The following is a 19,955-nucleotide window of genomic DNA, read 5'->3' on the forward strand; positions in this document are numbered from 1 at the left end:
CTTCTGCTTTCCCACGCAAACTCAAAGCTGTCATTATTGCTCTAGTCCGATCATCTTCCTGCCCGCCTTCTTCAAGCCAATCAGTCTCCACTCTGCATACTTTAAATCTCTCTGCTTACCTGTCAATCTTCCTTACAGATTCATTTGTGCAACCCACCTCCTCCCCATCTCCACCTCACACAAGTCACTCAGTGTGCCATCCAAGCCTCTATCTTTATCTTCACTGCCACCACCAGCGTCTAGACTCCGGGGGTCCTGCCCTAATTCCTATTATCGCTACGATTCTGTTCTGCTTCAATGGGCCATCGGAGTCTAATCGCCAAAAAAGCTTAATTGAATTCTGGATATCAGTAAATCATGTTCAAGTCTTCCTAATGATCTCTCCTTATTGAAATTACTTGGTTAGCGTTGCCATTCTAGAAGCGAGTCTCACCATCTTGAAATGCCTCTGGACAATACAAATCTGGAGTTACTTTGAATTTCAGTGGTTACTGGGTTATAAAAACTATAGCTTTATAGACAAATAGGTATATAGACCCAGCAGTCAAATCTGATTTTAAAAAATGGCATAAAAGGTTTGTTGATATTGTCCTAAAATAGTCTTTTAAAAAGCTTTTTCCTCCCTGGAAGTTTTATACCACAGTCCTTTGCAAAATTCTCATATAGATTTCAATTCAATTTATGAGAGTGCCATGGCTCTCTCATAATGTCAAGTATAGTTTGTCAAAACTGCTAAACTGGGTACAGTGTGCTTCCTGTCAGGAAGAAAATCTCACCATTTAACATTAAGTTTTTGATGAAAAGGATTAATTATTTCAAAGCTTCAGGTTACTCTGAATGTTGCATGACCAGCACGTTAACAGCAGAAGCACAGGTAATGCAGCTTGCTTAAGAGCGTGCTGATCACACAGTAAGAACTCCTGCAGTAACTCCTATAAACCCAGAACAGCTACGATACAGGGACTACCTATGGATAAAATATTTTTGGACACAGATATGATAAAAATAGAGGATGCAATAATTTTAGCTAAACTGTTCTAGGACTGTGTCAGTAGTTGTTATATCAACGTAACATCCCACTGAAACCAGCAGCTGGTGGCAGAACAACGTAGCTGAAGAGGAAACGAGTGGAAATGCAGAATATAAATGAGCAATAAAAGAAAAGTTAAAACACCTGCAAATATAACAATATATATAGCATTCAATAACCTGGGTAACATTCTGACTTCTTGTTTTAAATTATGAACTTTACCTGCTGCTTTTAGAGCTGCTGGCTTTTAACAGAATCTCATTAAGGCACAGTGCAAGTAAAACTTTAACCAAAAATTCAGCTTTATATGTTACTGCATATCCAACACGTTTCACATTTCCTGCTCCAGTGACAGCACTTTTTAAATTGTTACAATAACTGTCACAATTAAAAATGTTCAATGTAGACTTTCTTGTTTTTATCACATTCAAAGGAGGAACGGTCTGGTTCCAGCTGTGTTTAGTTCTGCTTTTGTTTTACATGCATAGTTTCAGTTGCTTTGCTTGTACTGTTTACGTGTTCTACTGATTGTATTGTGCTTTCTGAGGGTTTCCTTACAGTGAGTGGCTCACCCCCCCCCCCCTTTTCTCCAGCATAATGGTTGCTTCACAGCAAGAAGTTCCTTGGAGTATGCATTTTCCCCCTGTGGTTGTGTGGGTTCTCACTGGGTTAAAAAAAAAGTCCAAAAATGTGTTAGGATAATTATGAATCTAAAGTGGCTGTCAGTATGAATATGAGACTCTCTGTTATCCCTGTCCCTCCGGATGAGCTGGAGGAGGTGGCTGGGGAGAGGGAAGCCTGGGCTTCTCTGCTTAGGCTTCTGCCCCCGCGACTCGGCCCCGGATAAGCGGAAGAAAATGGATGGATGGATGGATGTTATCCCTGTGAACAGCCTGTCCCTGGTGTACCTTGCTTCTTACCCTATGATAGCCCTAACCTCCCTGCAACCTGGATAAGAGGACGAAAATTAATAGATAATTGTTTATAATTATGCCCACTACTGACTGGAAGTTGTTAATATTTCACATAATATTGCAGTCTATTTACAACAGGCACATAGTATTTCTTAAATAGAAATATCTAGGAAAGGTATTCAATTTGTGGCAATAAATACATTTCATGGAACGGCTTTTTTTTTTTTTTTGATTGTTCAACTCACTCGTTCAGACGTTGACCTCAAACACTACAATAAACAAGAACCTAAGGGTGGGGGGTTCCACAGTAGAGGATATTTATGTATCAAGTCTGCAAGCAAAAACATACACTATCTCCTCTGTGCGCAAAGGCGCTCCTTCCTCCCACATATACTTGTCATTTTCCATCCTTTCAAGTTCTTGAACTGAGTGGGTTTCATTAACTTTCGGCTCCCGCCAAAATGAGGGGGAGGTATCTTAATTGCACATCATTAATTAAGCTGAATTATACAAGTCTATCACATGGTGTACTTATTAAATCCCACCCATGCTCAATGTATTTAGTTGATTAGTTTGAAGATGGAAACTCATTCTAAAAAACAAATACAAAGCCGTCATATTTCAGACAATAAAACAGCTCTTTCAGTGACGTTGTTTACAACAAGCACCATCTGTCTCTCCGGGTTACCGGTTTACAAGGGGCAGAATAATCTCGCGATAAATACGCGAAGGCCAGTTGCAACTCACGAGACTGTTGTTTCGCGCGCTGAGGATAAGCTCCAGTCACATTCCAGATTGACAGCTCTGTTACCCAATGAACGCGATTTGGTTAGAGGAATGCATCCAATGGTGAGCTTGAACTACGAGAGCAGGCGGGATATCAAAGTCTTGAAGAATAACTCATTGATCAATCCGCACCAAGGCATAGAGTTGGTCGTGCCATCCCTTCAAAGAAGTTAATTGGGGAAAACGTGCACGTCTTTCCTTTAAAGTAAATTTCTTGTTTTTTCTCGGACGGACAAACAGGTAAAGCGATTTTCAACGTGTTCTAATTACTTTTTAAAAATTGTTCTCATTAATATAGTCACCTAGTAGCTAACACACTAAGGTTAGCTAACTTGGCAAAGTCCTACCTCCTTTCTCTTTGGCTTATTGCACCAGGTTGCTCAGCCAGTCAAGTGTAAGCTTCAAAATTAGTCAAAATTGATAGTCATTGGGATAGCGTTCGTGCATTTGACTGTACTATGACTTCCTTTTGCTAATATAGTAGTTGAAAGCTCTGTAAAATAAATTGTAACGTGGTTTGCTTTAAGCACTGATATAGGTGGGCGATGAATTTGTGGACTTTTAACTTGTTATCCTTCAAAACACCCACATAATCTGCAACACATGGTATAAACTGATTTAGCTTTGTAACTTCACTGCTTTTCTAGAAGGAAAAACAAGCTAACACGGGGCTGTTTATTTTCCTGTTTGTCTGTATTCGGTTTTGCATGAATTGAATCATATATTCTCCTGCGTTTTTAAGAATTTATTGGCATGGGTAAAGTAGCACACCTTGGGTGGGAAGAAGTAGTTTGTTTTCGAGGTTTTGGTTTATGTTTTGTTGACTGCGGCTGGTTTATTTCGCGTCAGCAGGGCGAACAAGATCTCAGCTGGGAGCGCTTTAGTAAACGTGCAGCCGCCCCTGAGCTGGACCCCTTACTGATTTATAACAACCAAGGACGACATATACGGGTAAAAATCCACTGTAGTATTATAATTATTGGTTTGAAAGTACATGCGAGTTAGTATTTAGGTGCGTTTCATTGTCAGGGAGCGAAGGCACATTGTTGGCTAGCGCTCCCTCGCGTCCGGATGTGCTTTTAAAAGAGCTGGGAGTGGCCTACAAGCTCAGTTTCCCGCACTGTATTTAAATCAGCCTATTCCCTCCCTTTCTCATATTCTGTTGAAGTGACAGCCCAGTGCTGACAGCAGTACAATGCACTGAGGAGGGAGGGAAACGGTCATATTTCTGCTGCTGAAGAGCGTTTCTTGTTAACTTGCTATGATCCCTAGACAAAAACACCGACCTATGGCGGTGCAATTAGCTGATGCAGCCTTTTGACAATTTTCCACACTGAGTATTTGCAGCTTAAACTGCAAATACAGACTCACTGAAACGTTCTCAGTTAGATGGGAATTTGGTTTTGATATAACTTGTGAAAAAACAAGTTAACGAATGTGCAGGTAAACAAAACGTAAACAAAAGTCTGTGTTCAGTCAGAAAATCCTAAATTAATAGTCATAAATATATCCTTAAATGATACTGGATGTTTGAGGTTAATAAAAAAAAAAATTAGACGCAATAAGTTCAGATAAGAACCACTTTGTTTTCATATATTTAGAGCCCAATAGTTATATTAAAAGTAGGTAAATGATGGAGTCATTGTTTAATTTTTCAGCAATATATTTCACAAATTAATAAGCACTTTACTGTGTAGAAAATGCTTAACGTTACACTACCATTTGCTCAGTTGTTCCTACTCTGCTGCAGGTGCTATTGACAAATTTGCGAACACTGTAAATAACAGACTGGGAGCCCTCTCTGCTGGATAAACTATGTAGTTACAACGTTTCCAAAACACAAGTGCATTTTTCTGTTCCCCATCTTACAACAGATGCAGTATATTATATCTGCTGACCAATAGAATTCTGGCTTTAGCCTGAACAGGCTCAAGTTGATTATGATCTTCTGTATTCAGATATGTTATACAAGTGCATGTGTCAACAATTTCGGTCAAAGTTAACACTCGTTATTAATGCATGCAGCTAGCTGAGAAAACTGCTATTTATTCATTCATTCAGTCAATGATAAAACTGAAACTAAAAAGGTTGATTCAGTCGACACCTTCAAATCTCACTAGACAAAGTTCAAATGTTTACTGTGAAGTCCTATTCACTATGAAATACATTTAAATACAAATGATTAAGATTCAAAGAACTTTGTTGTCATTCTTCTCATGTGAAACATGACAGGAATAAAACTTAGTTTCCGAGGTCTTTCCAGTACAAGTTGCCTTTTTTTTCATATTAAAAGATATTTACAAATAAATTGAATAACAGAATATATGGATAACTAACTACAGAGAACAGTGATTTGGTACCTGAGCAGTTTGCACTGATATTGCACATCATATTGTCATGCATTGCACAGTCAGTGATTAGCTGACATGTTTTGTTTCCTCAGATCAATACTAAACACAGCATTTTGTTTTCCAACAACTTGGAGAAACCCAACCATGGTGCACGTTTGTTAGTCTTTGTCATTATGATATTTCACGGGGTAGAAATACTGTATGTAGTATGATTGGAGTGTGTAATAAAAATACCTGCTGTATTAAATGTAATCAAATCATTCAGTAAAGACTCGTGATTAGTGTATTCTCTAAAATAACTGTAGCTATAATGCAATTGTTGTTTGGGCTGTTGCCACAGGGCAGCTGCAATGTGGATTCAAGTGCGCACAATGGATGGGAAGGAAACCCATCGGGTGGATTCCCTGTCCAAACTCACCAAGGTGGACGAGCTGCGTCTCAAAATCGTGGAGCTCTTCAAGGTGGAGCCAGAGAGACAGAGACTCTTCTACCGTGGCAAGCAGGTGAGGTGGCATATGTTGAATTATTTTCAGGTTTGTCATGCAGTATTGAATGACTTTTATATTTTATTGAAGTAGTACAAATGATATTAGTGGTGGTAGTAGCTCAGTAATCAGCACTGCTTTAACATTTAGTCACAAACAGAATGTGAAACGATATAAACAATGTCTACTTTTTTTGTTTACACCAGATGGAAGATGGCCATACCTTATTTGACTACAGTGTAGGCCTAAATGACATCGTACAGTTGCTTGTTAGGCAGCAGTTGCCCCCTGTCGATGTCGTCAAGGGCAAGGACAAAGAGGCTGAGCTCTCTGACTCGGATTCTGGCTGTGGCTCAACCCAGAGCGAGTGTGACAAGAGTTCGACTCATGGCGAGGTAGAGGGTCAGACTGCGGGAACCTCTGCGCAGACAAACTCCCCAGAACTCATTGATCCTGGATTTGGACTTTACAAGGTATGCTGTAACAGCTGTGCTAAAATAGAATATTAGACCATCTGTGGCATGATGGTAAAACGGTGTAGAGCTACTACCGCTGTGGCATTAATGTTTCTGGCTTTAGTCTGAGTAAAAGCTTGGTAGAGAAATAAAGAGAAAATCCAAAAAGTTGATTGACTATATACTTCTTCACAGTGACTTGTCATAGGGTTAAATACGACAAGTTAAACCCTCTATTACCCTAAAGCTTTTTAACTTCCAGTTGGAATGGGTTGTGCCTGACAAGTTCTGTATATGATGTCCATGCCAACATGTGGCGAGTTGTGCAGATGTGGAAAAACATTTTTATTTGAATTCTTAAGTGTTCTTTTAATTCTTTGTACAGTAATTATGTTTTGATACTTCATCTGCACAGTTGATCCTCTGTGTGTCTGTATGCACTTTATACAAAGATACACTTTGTATAGCTGTTCTAATAAATGAATGTCGGGAGAATTGGGTTTGGGGATTGTTTGAAGTTGCCTTTTTCTCGCAGGCAGCATACCACAGGTGATGGTAGACATGTGCTTGCTACCGGAGGTTCTCATTTGATTTAGATTTAGCCTCCGAGAGCAGCCAGAAGGCAAGATACACGCTGCCCACTTCCTCAGTGTGAATGTATTGAAAATTGCTTGTGCTCTTCTCCATGTGCATAATCTAACATTAAATGGATTTTGCACTAGGAAGCTGAGACTAAGTTCAGTGGTAGGGCTGGGCGATATATCAAGTTTTCAAGAAATAACAATAAATTTTCGTACGTGATGTAAGATGAGACAATAGCTTTTATATCGGTCACTTTACAATCATACTTTCTCTTCTCCGAATTTATCTCTGCACAACTTCACACTACCTCACCTCTCTCTCTCAGTGCTTCACCCGTAAAGCATGCAGGAAGCGACAGCATGGCAGTGTTGCCAACTTAGCGACTTTGTCGCTAGATTTAGCACCTTTTCAGGCCCCACCTAGTGACTTTTTTTTTTTTTCTTTTCAAAAAGCGTCTAGCGACAAATTTAGCGACTTTTCCCAGTGACGCCGACGACTTTTGGAAACCTGAAATCCTCCGCTGTCGCTGTGTTTTGTGTACATACAGCCTTCATACTGCATCCTTTCATATGCTTTGGCATCGCCCGGACCCCCAAGAGTACCTGGCCCCCAAGAGGGCGCTGCCATACCGCAACTCCATAGCAGAAGTTGGTTTGTACCGTAAGTCACGTGACCTTAATAGCGGAAGTGGGTCTTTTTCGTGTGTTCATGATGCAGCCGGTGGATACGTAGACACTGCATTGAACGGGTGGGCACGTTGCTGTGATATGTCAGCGCATATGTCTATGGATTTACTGAGCTGGCTAAAATCCTGGTGACTGAAGGATGGAATTTTGTTCAGTCAGTTTACACGTTTTGTTATTTGAACAGAGTACTAGATGTACAGGAGTACACACAGGAGGAAGCACTTTGAAGTCTACTTGACTGCAGACTGACTTTTTAAAGAAGCCTTTTGCTGTTTTTGCTTTGTATCTTTTCTGTTTACATTTTAATAGCACAGCTGTGAGTCTTTTGTTATGGAGAAAAAAAGCATTAATTTATTTGAGGAGCATTGTTATTTAAATATGCCAATAGTTTATTTTTGAGCAATTCCTCATGTACATCTACAGCTGAATGTTAATAGATGTGGCTCTGTGACGTTTGGGACATGTAGCTTTGATTCAGAAGTGCCTTTTTGTTTATACCTTTTGGGAAGAAATAAATATTGAGATATATATCGTATATTGCCATTCAGCTAAAAAAATATCAAGGTATTATTTTGGTCCATATCGCCCAGCCCCAGGTCAGACTGATTCAGACATTTGCGTTTTCCTCCTGGTAGTATTCAGAAAAGCTCAGTGCTGATGTGGTTTATGTTGGTGCTTGAGCTGCGTATTTAAATGCATTGTATTACTCTTTTCATCTTTACATGTTTTTTAATACATTCTTTGCATAGCCAAAAAGCAAATTCTGGAAGCAGTTTGGCAACCTGCAGACTTAATCAACATAGTCGAAACATTTTATGAATTGTGCTCTAAACTTGACTGCAGTTTTAAAGTGTCTCGAAAGTTTTCTCACCTTTTTGTTTGTTTGTATGTGTGTTTGAAGATCAATGAGCTGGTGGATGCAAGAGACTTGAACATGGGAGCATGGTTTGAGGCCCAGATTGTGAAAATTACCAAGACGCCCCAAGAAGAGGCTGCTGAAGCAGAGCCAGCTGAGGAGATACTGTACCATGTTAAATATGAAGAGTAAGAATCATTTTTTGGTACTAATGAACATATCTTAAGTGCTTTTTTATTTTACACGAGTCCCGTCTTACAAATGATCAGATAGTTGTGTGAAAATCAATGTTGAGGCCATCACATCACTGTATCAGTACAAGATTTATCACTGTGCTAACAGTCAGCAGTTTGAGCTCTGATTTGGTTTGTTGTCAGGAGGTGGTGTTTGAGAAGCTAATTGGCTGCAGCAGTGAAAATATCTCTCTCTCTAAAAAATGACCCAACTAAACATCATATTTGTTATGATAAATAGTCAGTAAATAGTAAAAATTATTATTAATCTTGGCAGGTTTATACTTGTGGAACAAGCTGCTTGAAAATGTGTTCTCGGGACACTGCAGCTCAAAACTGGTGGTCTTATTTAAATTTGATAATGCAAGCAATACAGTTGTTACATAGAAGGTGTTTACATTTTTACAAAATTGGTACTTTAAGATGCTGATTTTTGCTCAGTGAGACACAAAACATTGAAACATTTTCACTCATCAGATAAGTACAGTCTATAAAGGGAGCCATTGGTCCTGTTGGACTTTATGCCTGCCAACTTCAGACCAGCAAACACCCATTAATTGTGTTCTTTCGCTGAACTGAAGAAGCCATTTATTTTATTTTATTTTTTTTAAATACAAAGTAATCTCTTCCTTTTGTTGATGCAAATTGATGTTGATCTAAGACATAACATTTCATTAATTTTCATGTATTTGGCTTTGCCCTCATTGAAAGGTGCTCTTGTTTATTGGATGGCAAGTGCATTAGTGTTGGAGGGAACATTCATCTGAGTGGTGTAGCAGTTAAACCTGCTGCATTAGCAGTCGGTCCTCACCATTCATACACATTTTGTACTTTTTTTTTTTTTTTTTTTTTTGGGCTATATTACAGCACTGTTTGGAAAGCACTTGTGGGCCTGGTCTCTGAATTGCAAAACCATATCACCTTTACTGTTACAGCTACCCAGAGAATGGGGTGATTGAGCTGCAGGCAAAGGATGTTCGTCCACGTGCCCGTACAGTGTACCAGTGGCACCAGCTGGAGCCAGGAATGGTTGTTATGCTCAATTACAACCCAGACGAACCCAAGGAACGTGGCTACTGGTATGATGCTGAGATCCAGAAAAGGCGGGAGACACGTACTCAGCGAGAGATCTACGCTAAGATTATCCTTGGGTAAGGGCATTGTTGCATATAAGCTGGAGTTATTGTGCTTTGTATCTGTTACGGCTAATCGCATATAGGAAAATTCAGCTGGCTGTGGTGGAAGGTGAACACTGTTTTGAGGTCAGTTGTAACAGTATGTCATAGTTTGGTTTTTGGATGCCACAGCAGGTGTGTAGAAGCCAGTTTCCTGCTGTGGTATCAGTGGATGCCACTGAAATAATTTTTGACAGTTTTACCAACTGCTTATATGGTTGCTTGGTAGATAAATTGTTTTCATGATCATTACATCTGATTTTTGTATCTCATTTTCAAACAGGTTTAGTTTAGATTTGATGAAGGCATAAAATGTAACGTTTTTTGTACATATTGCATAAAGCTGCATTTCTGTCTGGACACTGACATTCCTTTTTTTTTTTTTAATGTATGTATGTAGTGATGCTGGTGACTCTCTGAATGACTGCCGCATCATGTTCCTGACTGAAATCTACAAAATTGAGGAGCCTGGTTCTCTAAGTGACACCCAGCCTGGCTCTGAGAGTCCACTAAAAAGTGGGTTAAAGCATTATTGCACACCCACCTTACCATACTCTAAGAATGTCATAATCATGAAACAAAATGTATAATATAATTGTATATAATCTTCAGGATCAAATGGACCCGAGTGCAAGCACTGTAAGGATGATCCCAAAAAGAACTGTCGCTGGTGTAACTGCCACATCTGTGGCATCAAGCAGGATCCTGACAAACAGCTGCTGTGTGACGAATGCGATATGGCCTTTCACACCTATTGTCTGAATCCTCCACTCACCTCTATCCCTGAGGATGAGGACTGGTGAGTAGATTCAGAAATCCAGCATTCATTTAATTGACGATAGTCAGGAAATCATTACCAGTTAAATGTGAATAATTTAAATGGAAGTCATGGAAGATTATCAGTATGCTGGACTCGACTTTACCTTTTACTTTACGTGTCTCAGGTATTGCCCAGGTTGTCGTAATGACACCAGTGAGGTTGTGCTGGCTGGAGAGAAGCTGAAGGAGAGCAAGAAGAAGGCTAAGATGGCTTCTGCTAGTTCCTCGAGCCAGAGGGACTGGGGCAAGGTGAGTGCTGCCAGTGTGAATCTTAATCATATTTATCAGAACATGTTTGTATTTCTTTAAAATGTTTAAAACTATTATTTAGTCAAAAGCATTTTTTTGAGGAATGACAATTACACTTAACTTTCTGTGATTAGATGGTTTATTTTTTTCATGAACACCAATGTCTTCAAATACATGATTTACGCTGCTTCCTTCAGGGTATGGCCTGTGTTGGTCGAACCAAACAGTGCACCATTGTCCCATCCAACCATTATGGCCCAATACCTGGTATCCCTGTCGGTTCCTTATGGAAGTTCAGAGTGCAGGTTAGTTTTTCTTCATGTGGATTATCATAAAATGAAGATCTAACACGTTTAAGTGTTTGAAATATGTATTTGCTTCTAAATGTAGAGACACCTGATAGCCCAGCTCTAAACATTTAGTTTTTAAGGTTTTGTGATAACCTCTTCCTGTAGCCTGCACGAATAACGGTCTTTGTGGTTTTATTTATCTATTTTTTCCCCCCTCCTTAGGTCAGTGAATCTGGTGTCCATAGGCCTCATGTTGCTGGGATTCATGGCAGGAGTAATGATGGCGCCTACTCCCTGGTCCTGGCAGGAGGCTATGAGGATGATGTGGTATGTTTTTGTGTGTTCTTTGAGTTAAAGTTTAAAAAAAAAAAAAAAAGTGGTGAGAATATATTTTGATACGAGTAAAGTTGCTGCTTACTGTCAGTTTTGAGAGAAATGGTGCCTTTTGGACAATTAAAAGAAATTTATGTATAAAGTTTGTCACCTAAAGGGGCACAAATAATGCTTCCTTTCTAGTGTTATCAGTCTCTTATAAAAACTGTTTTCTAATGTGTAACAATCTGATGACAGACCTTGTGTAGTTTAGTGTGTGTGTGTAATATTTGTGATGTGTCTTAAACTCTAGGATGATGGTAATGAATTCACTTACACCGGCTCTGGAGGGCGGGATCTGTCTGGAAACAAGAGGACTGCTGAGCAATCATGCGATCAGACACTTACACACATGAACCGGTATGACACGGATATAAAAACTCACCTGTGTTCATTTTCAGTTTGTGTGGTTAGTTTTACATCTGTTTTTATTTGCATGTGTAAATTGTTTGTTTTTGGGGCTCACCAGGGCGCTGGCTCTCAACTGCAATGTCCCTGTCAATGAAAAAAATGGAGCAGAGGCCAAAAACTGGAAGGAAGGCAAACCAGTTAGAGTGGTACGCAGCTGCAAGGGACGCAAGCACAGCAAATACTGCCCCGAGGAAGGAAACCGATATGATGGAATATATAAGGTATGCAGGAAAACTGGCAGTTATTAATTTATTTCCCCTTTGTTTACAAAAATAGCAGCCAGCAGTGACTTCACATTTGAATTATAATCTTGTAACTACTTTAGATTTATTTCTTTGTCTTCCTTTAGGTGGTGAAGTACTGGCCAGACAAAGGCAAATCAGGCTTCTTGGTCTGGCGGTATCTGCTGAAGCGTGATGACGATGAGCCGGCACCATGGACCAGAGATGGCAAGGAACGCATCAAGAAGCTTGGTCTCACCATGCAGGTAGAGATGATTATATTATACATCTTTCATGGGTCAATACAAACCCAGAGCAGTGGTGCGGCTGCATATTTTTTTTAGTACTTGGGATGATGCTGGATGGGAGTGTCATCATGTTCTCCTGTAATTTGTTGAGAAAATGAACTTTACATTATTAAAAGGATTAGGCGTGTTACTCCAATACACTTAATGTAGCCTGGTAAATATAATGTTACATCTAAGAGTTTTGAGTCATTAATAACCTGCTAACTGTTCGTTCTTCTAATTTTTCTGTTGTGTATTGTTGTAGTGTAAACTAATAAAGTTGACTCTTGTTCCAGTACCCTGCAGGCTATCAGAAAGAGAAGGAGAACAAAAATGAAGTGGAGGAAGAGGCGACACCGAGCAAGGCCAAGAGGAAGAGAAAATCTCAGGGCAGCGGTATGTTCTGTCTCAGCTAAACTGTGCGTTTTGTGGTTTAAAGTATCACCAATAGGAACAGAAAATGAGATTGCTCAAATGAGTGATAATTTTCTCTGGGTGCAGTTGACACTGTTTGATTTTTTTTTTTTTTTTTTTTTCTTTCTTTCTTTCTCTGTAGCAAACGAACTAAAATTGTATCCTGCAACCTCCTAATGAAAAACATATTTGTTTCTCAGAATCCTCGAAGACCTCACCAGCTAAGAGTCCTAAGAAAATGAAGGTAGAGGTGTACAAGCTTTCCCAGGAGCAGAAGGCACTCATCAAGAATGACAAGCTAAACAAGAAGCTGTGGGACGAAGCCATGGGATCACTGTCACTTGGACCGGTAAGAATATCTGTACATTTGTTCAAATTTACCACAAATATTCACTTTACTTTAGTTACTGCTTGGATCAGCTGTGGTGTGTTGGTCCTGCATGTGGGAAGGTAAGTGAACCTATTATTTGAAATAGAAAATGACCTTGGAAATATAAATTTGCTGCTATAAAACTGGGTTTAGATTATTAGTGCTTTTAGGGAGGCATTGATTTGCTGAATAATTTTGGTTTGTGTAAAAAATAGGCTGTATTTTGCTGCTTTTTGAAACCACACTGGGCTTTGTTAGTGTAATCACTTACAAATTTATAACTTATGCATAACTTGAAATGGTAGAAAACTGTGCCACTCTGTTTTTAAAAAAAACAAAACAAAACAAAAAAACAGTCTATAAATTTGCAGCTTTTGTTTTATATTCCTACAGAAATTCTTGAACAAAGTTGAAGAAGTTTTCCTCTGCATTTGCTGCCAAGAAGTGGTCTTTCAGCCCATCACCACAGAGTGCCAACACAACGTCTGCAGGGTAAGAAACTATTAATGTCCCAAAATTTGTCAACGATGATCGGAGAGGTTGATCTAATGGATTTACCACTTAATAACTCTTACTACATTTGCTTTCAGCCTTTACATGTTAGCTTTGTTGTCCTTAGTTTCAGGGATAGTCTTGTGTCAAATGAAGCAAATCACCAAACATTTATGAGAAATGGTGGTTGAAAAGTGTTCTGCCCTAGCTATATTTTGTGGATGTATTCATTGAAGGAATTGAGGTGCACCACCATTGACTTTTGACAGGTTGAATTTCTTCAGCTACTATAGGAAGCACATCCTCTGCTGTGCTTTCCTGGTGAGGGAGCTGATGTTTGGCTTTCACTAAATTTCCTGGGAGATGATGGTTCCCAGAAAGGGGAAAGACTTCAGTGTGTCCACTGGGCAGCGACATAGGATGTGATGGTGTGTGATGGGGCTGGGTTCCTTTTGGTACACATTCATTTCCACAGTTTTGACAGCATTGAGCTCTAGGTTGTTGTCTCTGCACATGGTTGCCAGATTGTCAGACTCTTCCCCACCTGAGCCCAATGAGGGTGTTTTCACCTGTGAACTTAAGGTGTTTTGACAGACTGACTGGAGGTGCAGTTGTTCATATACAGGGAGAAAAACAGGGGAGAAAGTACACAGCCTTGGGAACTGTACTCATAGTCTAATAGGTTCCTGTAAAATCCAGGTGCTGAAGGACAAAGTGTAGTGTCATGTTAAGTGCATCATCTACTGATATGTTGACTCTGGCAAACTGTAGGGGTCCAGAAGGGGTTTATTGATGGAGGTCAGAGCAATGGGTCTGTAGTCATTAAGACATGTGATCCTTGTTTTGTTTTTTGTTTAGGGGTTTTATTGGGGGGGGTGGACGGGAATAATGGCAGAGACTTTGGAGCATACTGGCACATGACATGTCTCCAGCGAGGTCAGTGAACACTGGAGATGACTGACCAACAATGACCAGGCTGGATGCAGACATGTAGTTTGGTGCAGGGATTCTGCCCTCTTAACATCTGTTAAGAGGGCAGAATCCCTGCACCAAACTACATGTCTGCAGGGATTCTGCCCTCTTAACATCTGTTTACATCTGTTTCTGGTATGGAGGGGGACAGTCTAGGCCCCCACTGTACTGTTATGTAAAGATTGTGAAACTGGATTGCTGAGTGTGCTCTGATTTATTTATTTTTTTAAGCAATGATGTATAAACCTAAAGGATACTTGTATTGGATTGCAGTTGAATAATTAAATGCTTTATTAGTTATTTTGATCTATAAACATCTAACAAATGTATCTGAATTTGCCCAGTGGGTTTCTGGACAGTGCAGAGACTCTCTAAAGAAGTTGGCAACAAAATGAATCTTAAAATCAAACTGTCATTTAACAATACCTGGGGGATCTTGTTTAAATGTTGTTTTCCTTTGTCCTCCAGGAATGCCTTCAGCGGTCCTTCAAAGCAGAGGTGTACACCTGCCCAGCCTGCAGGCACGACCTGGGCAAAAACTACTCCATGTCTGTCAACAAACCTCTGCAAGACATTCTAAGTCAGTTTTTCCCAGGGTACAGCAACGGGCGATGATCATTGGTGCTGCTTATTCAGCCCTTGAGGAAATGCGATGTAAACTGTCAGGGCCATTTTCAGTAGAGGCAATAAAGAATCATTTTCTTTTAATATATTCTATGATTATAAAACTGCAATATTTGTGGACTTCAATATTACCATTTTCACCTTGGAGCTGCAATGATGTGGTGTTTAATGATAAATTTAAAAATTCCTTTAACTGGCTGTACCGTTACTTCATTAATGCCTTCAACCTTTTTTTTTTTTTTTTTTTTTTTTTAATACTCCCGGGTGCATCGTTCGATTCCATTAACAAATTCTAATGTTTCCGTAATGTAAATTGTGTCATTTTAAACTAAATGTCTCCGTGTTTACCTCTTGTTAAAGAGAATGTTAAGCCGAAATTGGTTAAGCTGTTTTTACCCAACTTGTTTAAAGATTCTTTTATACAAAGCTTTTATCATCATTCTGTCTGTTCTGCTTTGCTGTGAGGTTGGCCATCTTGTGGGTGCAATTCGTCTTAATTCTGCTCATGCAGTAGATTTTATAGCAAGTTTTTTTTTTTTTTTTTTTCTTTTCCTGGCATGTTTATGGGATTGAAATCATACTATTTCTGTTAAATATAGATGATACCCAACATACAAGCACAAACTGGACCAGATGAGTTGTTTTCCTGCACTTGAACAGGCTGAGGGCAAGTAACTTTGTCATCAGATGTTGGATTTTCTATCTGTTCCTGTTCCCTGAATGTTTTCGTACAGGAATTTTTCTACTTGTATATGAATTTTGTAAACATTGCCATGAACTTGATAAACCGTTCAGATGCCAGACATGGGGGATTGATAAGGAAATTTGATTCTCTGGCATAGATTTGGATATCCCTTGTTTTGAAAAGTTTCACTTTATTAAAGTCCAAAGAGAAAAAAAAGTGCTTAACCAAGAGTGTAATGTAGAACTCCTGTCTATCTAGATGTCCCTGACAGCTGAACTTACTTGCGTCTAGAAATTTAAGTGTATTTTTTTTCTTAAAGTTTAAAAGTGTACTTTTCATCTTTTATAATCCATTTCTGCCATCTATGTAGGGGGTGTTCAGTCAGCCTTTTGTGTCTCCAGTGGTCACCTGTGTTACCTGACCTCATCAAAAAAAGCCAAACAGGAAATGCTTGTTTTACATGTTAAGGAAATTCCACATGCTGATTCTGAAATTCAGCTACGCTGAGTTTCACTACTTTTTGCTGTTGCCTTTGTCTGTTTTACAAATGCAATTCAGTTTAAGCAGCAGTGTCTTATCTATCCATGTGCCAGCACTTAAAATTTTGATGGAGATACAAATATTTGCATAGACTGGGAAATGTATATTTTCTGAAATTGTATATTTTTTTTGAAGTCCATTGTAGTTTTGATATGTAGTTTTAGAATTGCTTGCACATGTTTCGTGCAAAAATTTGTCAATACGTTTTTCAGTGTTATTCAATAAAAAAAAATAAAAATTTGATGTGGGGTATGTATTTTGGGCTTTTCAGCTTTTCAGTCGGGTTTTCAGATAATTTTTTCTTTTTTCTTTTTTTAAAGCCGTTTTACTTTGGCCGTGAAACTTGGAATTGAAAGTCATATAGGGGTAGTTAGAACGGTTAAATGGGTTTACCCCACTGAGGGTGTTTTCTCTTTCTCTTGGCCAGGAGAGCATAGCAACCTTCAGCAAACCCGGCAGTGTGTACGTGCGTGACGTGCACATTGGTTGCGTGCGACCCACGGATATTCTAGAGTAGTGATCGTCGGATTTAATTGGTTCCTGTGCGTGTCGATAACCGAATAAACCAATCATATGTCGGCGTTCACGGGACGAGTTCCATCAATCGTATCACTTAACCAACCACTGGGCACAGTTGTGCAAATGGGCGTGTCTCCGTCAACAACCCCAGCTTGCTAATGCTAGAAGAAAATCAATCCAGGGAATCGGTGCTAAACGAAACTAAAACGACTGAACGAAACAGGGAGAGGGATATAGTTTGCTGCAGGAGGTAAGGTTTTCTTAATTGTATTTATTTTATTCAGCTGTGCAGACCATACTCTCGTCTGTTCACGGAGTATGTTCCGTCGTCGCTGTTTTGTTTTTTTTCTTCTTCTAAATGCAGATATGGAAGTAGCTAAGCAGAAGCTAGGCAGCGTTGGCTAGGTATACATTTACGTCAGGACTCGTTGAAGTGTAGCTACTTAAAATGAAATGGCTGATGGTGCATACGTGCAACTTGCATTTAGGGAATATGTGAGGTGTGCATTTTGCTCACCGTAAAGGGCTTCGGCTGCTTCCTTTTGTTCGCTGTGATGTGGGTTTAAATGCTAATAGTTAATGGCAGTTCTGCAGGGCTATCGTCGCCTTTAGCAGAAGCTGCCAATAATAAGTTGACACATTGCCACCGAGCAGCGTTTACGCTATGTAAGCGTTACGCTTACATAGCCAAAAATGCGAATGAACCATCAGGGTAGCTGATATAATTTATGAGTTTCAGCCTCTCAGGGTGACTGCTTGCTACACAGTTGAAGTAAGTTTTAGGCCTAGATGGAGTTAAAGGCCCCTATTTGTTGTGATTAGCCAGCTGGGGGTCATGTGGCCTCCATTCACTTTAGTAGGTCAGTCCCGGTTAGAAACAGGGTCCCAGCGTCTAAAGCAGTCAGCCATTAAAAGATATAATATTATTTGGAGACAGTCACTATCAATGATATTTTTAAATAATTTTTTTCTCGGTCACTGAGTAGTTTTATTTACAAGCGTTATCTGTCAGTTTCAGCAGAGCAAACATGCTGTTGACTCTAGTCAGTTTAAACCAGGTTGCCGCTTAAGATTACACTATATTTCTTCACATCTACTGTGGACTGTTGTGCCTGATGCAAATGATAGCACGAACAATTTGCATGATCTTGTAGCAGGAAGTCGGGGTGCCCAGAGTACACTTATTTACCCCCAGTGCCATTTTAACCTTGTGGGCGGCACGTGTGTTTGAAGTTTGAAGTTGTGCATGTGTGTCTTTATTTTATTTAGGTGCATATGCAGAGCTGAAACTGGTTAATATCTTCAGACTCCCCAAACATAAAGCTAAAACTCTTCTGTGACTGTCATGGAGCAATAAACTTGCCATCTGTAGTGCAGCTGGGGACGTGTTGTTCACAGATGGATAGTAACTTCTTGCAATTGTGTGTAACCCTTATTAGCTGGTTGTGTGGCGATAGTGAAATGATAAAACCCTTGGATAAACTGTGTTGCATTTCAAGTTGCACATAATTTATGTTGGAACATTTTTTCCCACCCTGCATCAAAGAAAAATCTTTCTGTGCACTTTTAAAGAATATTATGCATACACTGATCATAGTAACTACTAAAATAATATTGAGAGTATTGTTCTATTAATTGCTTCACAATTGGCAAGTTATTTGTCATTGAAATAACTCAAATTCTTTATTTGTAGCATTTTTTTTTACTTAAAAAGTCAGAAACTCATTAGATACTATTTTAATTGTGCAGAAAATGTTATGCCCTGCAGCAGTGGCAGTAGTAAATTAAGAGGGCTCCTCTGAACAATGCAAATATTAAATAGACATGTACTAAAAGGTTTAGTTGCTCAAACAAAAGTCACAAGGTCACATGAATTTGTCCAGAATCTCTGCAATAAAAGTTGTTTAGCCCTGAAGCAGTGACTTGCAAATTGGAGATGGGTGTGGTTGGGAGGGATTGTGGGTGTTTACCTAGCACTGACCACCCATATAAACTGCTTAAACTTCCATATGCTCTGCCTGTTTATTCACTGGTGCTGGACAGTGAATGAATTTTAGCTTACTAAACTAGCGAATGTAAGTGGACTGCTGGCAGTTGAACAGGTAAACCCTTTTTAAAAAAATATGCTTTAAAATAATAAATTAATCCTTTATTGCTGCCAATACACCTGCTACCTGCCCTTACTTGCCGTGAACATCTGGTTAACGTCTGATCAAATGCACTTTGAATTACCTTAATTCCATGACCGTTTGTCCTATCAAAAAAAAATTCAAATGGTTTCTGAAACCTGGATAAGCTGGAGTCTGTCCCAACTGTCATAGGGTGAGAGGCAGCGTACACCCTGTACAGGTCGCCAGCCTGTCGCAGGGCTAACACAGAGAGAAAGACAACCATTTAGAAAAAAACTGTTTTAAAAAATATAGATACCCAAACATTTCTTAGCACATTGCCCATCTTGCTGTTTTATCTGATTTGCCTTTGCAAAGAAATTCCCTGCAATTTGAATACATTTGAGGTGGACTGTGCATGCCCTGACTGCCACTGATTTCCTCCTCAGGTTTACCTGCAGTCTTTCCAAGAGCCAATGGCTACCGACATGGCCATGGAAGATGTGTTGGGTCTTCACCCCGGCCCAGCCTCATCCATTCCTACTGACCCAGCCCCTCCCCCCTTTCTCAACTCAAATGAAGTGCAAAACCAGATATCCACTCTAGAGCCAGCAATAGCTGAAAACCTCAATAAAGTGGTAATCTCAGAACAAGATGCTGCTCCACATCCTAACCCAGGTCAGCCTGCAGACCCAACTGTGGCCCCAGAACTTGCTCCAGGGTCTGAGATACTCGCGGGCCCTCTGCCGGCACCTCTGCCCCCAGCTGCTGCCAAGAACCCCAGCTGCAAGATCATGACTTTCAGGCCCACCATGGAGGAGTTCAAAGACTTTGCCAAATACATCGCCTACATGGAGAGTCAAGGAGCTCATCGTGCTGGCCTCGCAAAGGTGAGGTCATACACACCTACACACACACACACACACACTCATATCCAGTGCAGTCTCATCGTCACTAGATTTTTTTTGTTTTAGTAAACTCTTGCTGTAACATTTTGAATCCTGTCCATACCTATTTTTGATACTTGTC

The 19,955-nt window shown here is 39.7% G+C and overlaps 2 protein-coding genes across 2 annotated transcripts in view; both read left to right on the forward strand.

Moving 5' to 3' along the window:
- The first annotated feature begins 2,825 nt into the window (after positions 1-2,825).
- uhrf1 (ubiquitin-like with PHD and ring finger domains 1) lies at positions 2,826-16,498 on the forward strand. Its single transcript, XM_030726822.1, has 17 exons — positions 2,826-2,970; positions 5,422-5,584; positions 5,773-6,039; positions 8,191-8,333; positions 9,314-9,529; positions 9,954-10,069; positions 10,166-10,352; positions 10,498-10,621; positions 10,819-10,926; positions 11,134-11,238; positions 11,537-11,643; positions 11,753-11,915; positions 12,044-12,181; positions 12,499-12,598; positions 12,817-12,965; positions 13,380-13,478; positions 14,919-16,498. The coding sequence occupies exons 2-17, from the start codon at positions 5,432-5,434 to the stop codon at positions 15,063-15,065; spliced, it is 2,322 nt and encodes a 773-aa protein (XP_030582682.1). The 5' UTR covers positions 2,826-2,970; positions 5,422-5,431; the 3' UTR covers positions 15,066-16,498.
- A 419-nt stretch (positions 16,499-16,917) lies between these two features.
- kdm4b (lysine (K)-specific demethylase 4B) overlaps positions 16,918-19,955 on the forward strand; it is a 43,853-nt gene continuing 40,815 nt past the window's right edge. The window contains exons 1-2 of the mRNA XM_030726821.1: positions 16,918-17,068; positions 19,376-19,816. Coding sequence (XP_030582681.1) covers positions 19,403-19,816 — 414 coding nt within the window. The 5' untranslated portion in view covers positions 16,918-17,068; positions 19,376-19,402. The remainder of the gene's footprint in view (positions 17,069-19,375; positions 19,817-19,955) is intronic.

The sequence above is a fragment of the Archocentrus centrarchus genome, chromosome 4 (genome assembly GCF_007364275.1).
Source record: "Archocentrus centrarchus isolate MPI-CPG fArcCen1 chromosome 4, fArcCen1, whole genome shotgun sequence".
In the NCBI taxonomy this organism is placed as follows: domain Eukaryota; kingdom Metazoa; phylum Chordata; class Actinopteri; order Cichliformes; family Cichlidae; genus Archocentrus; species Archocentrus centrarchus.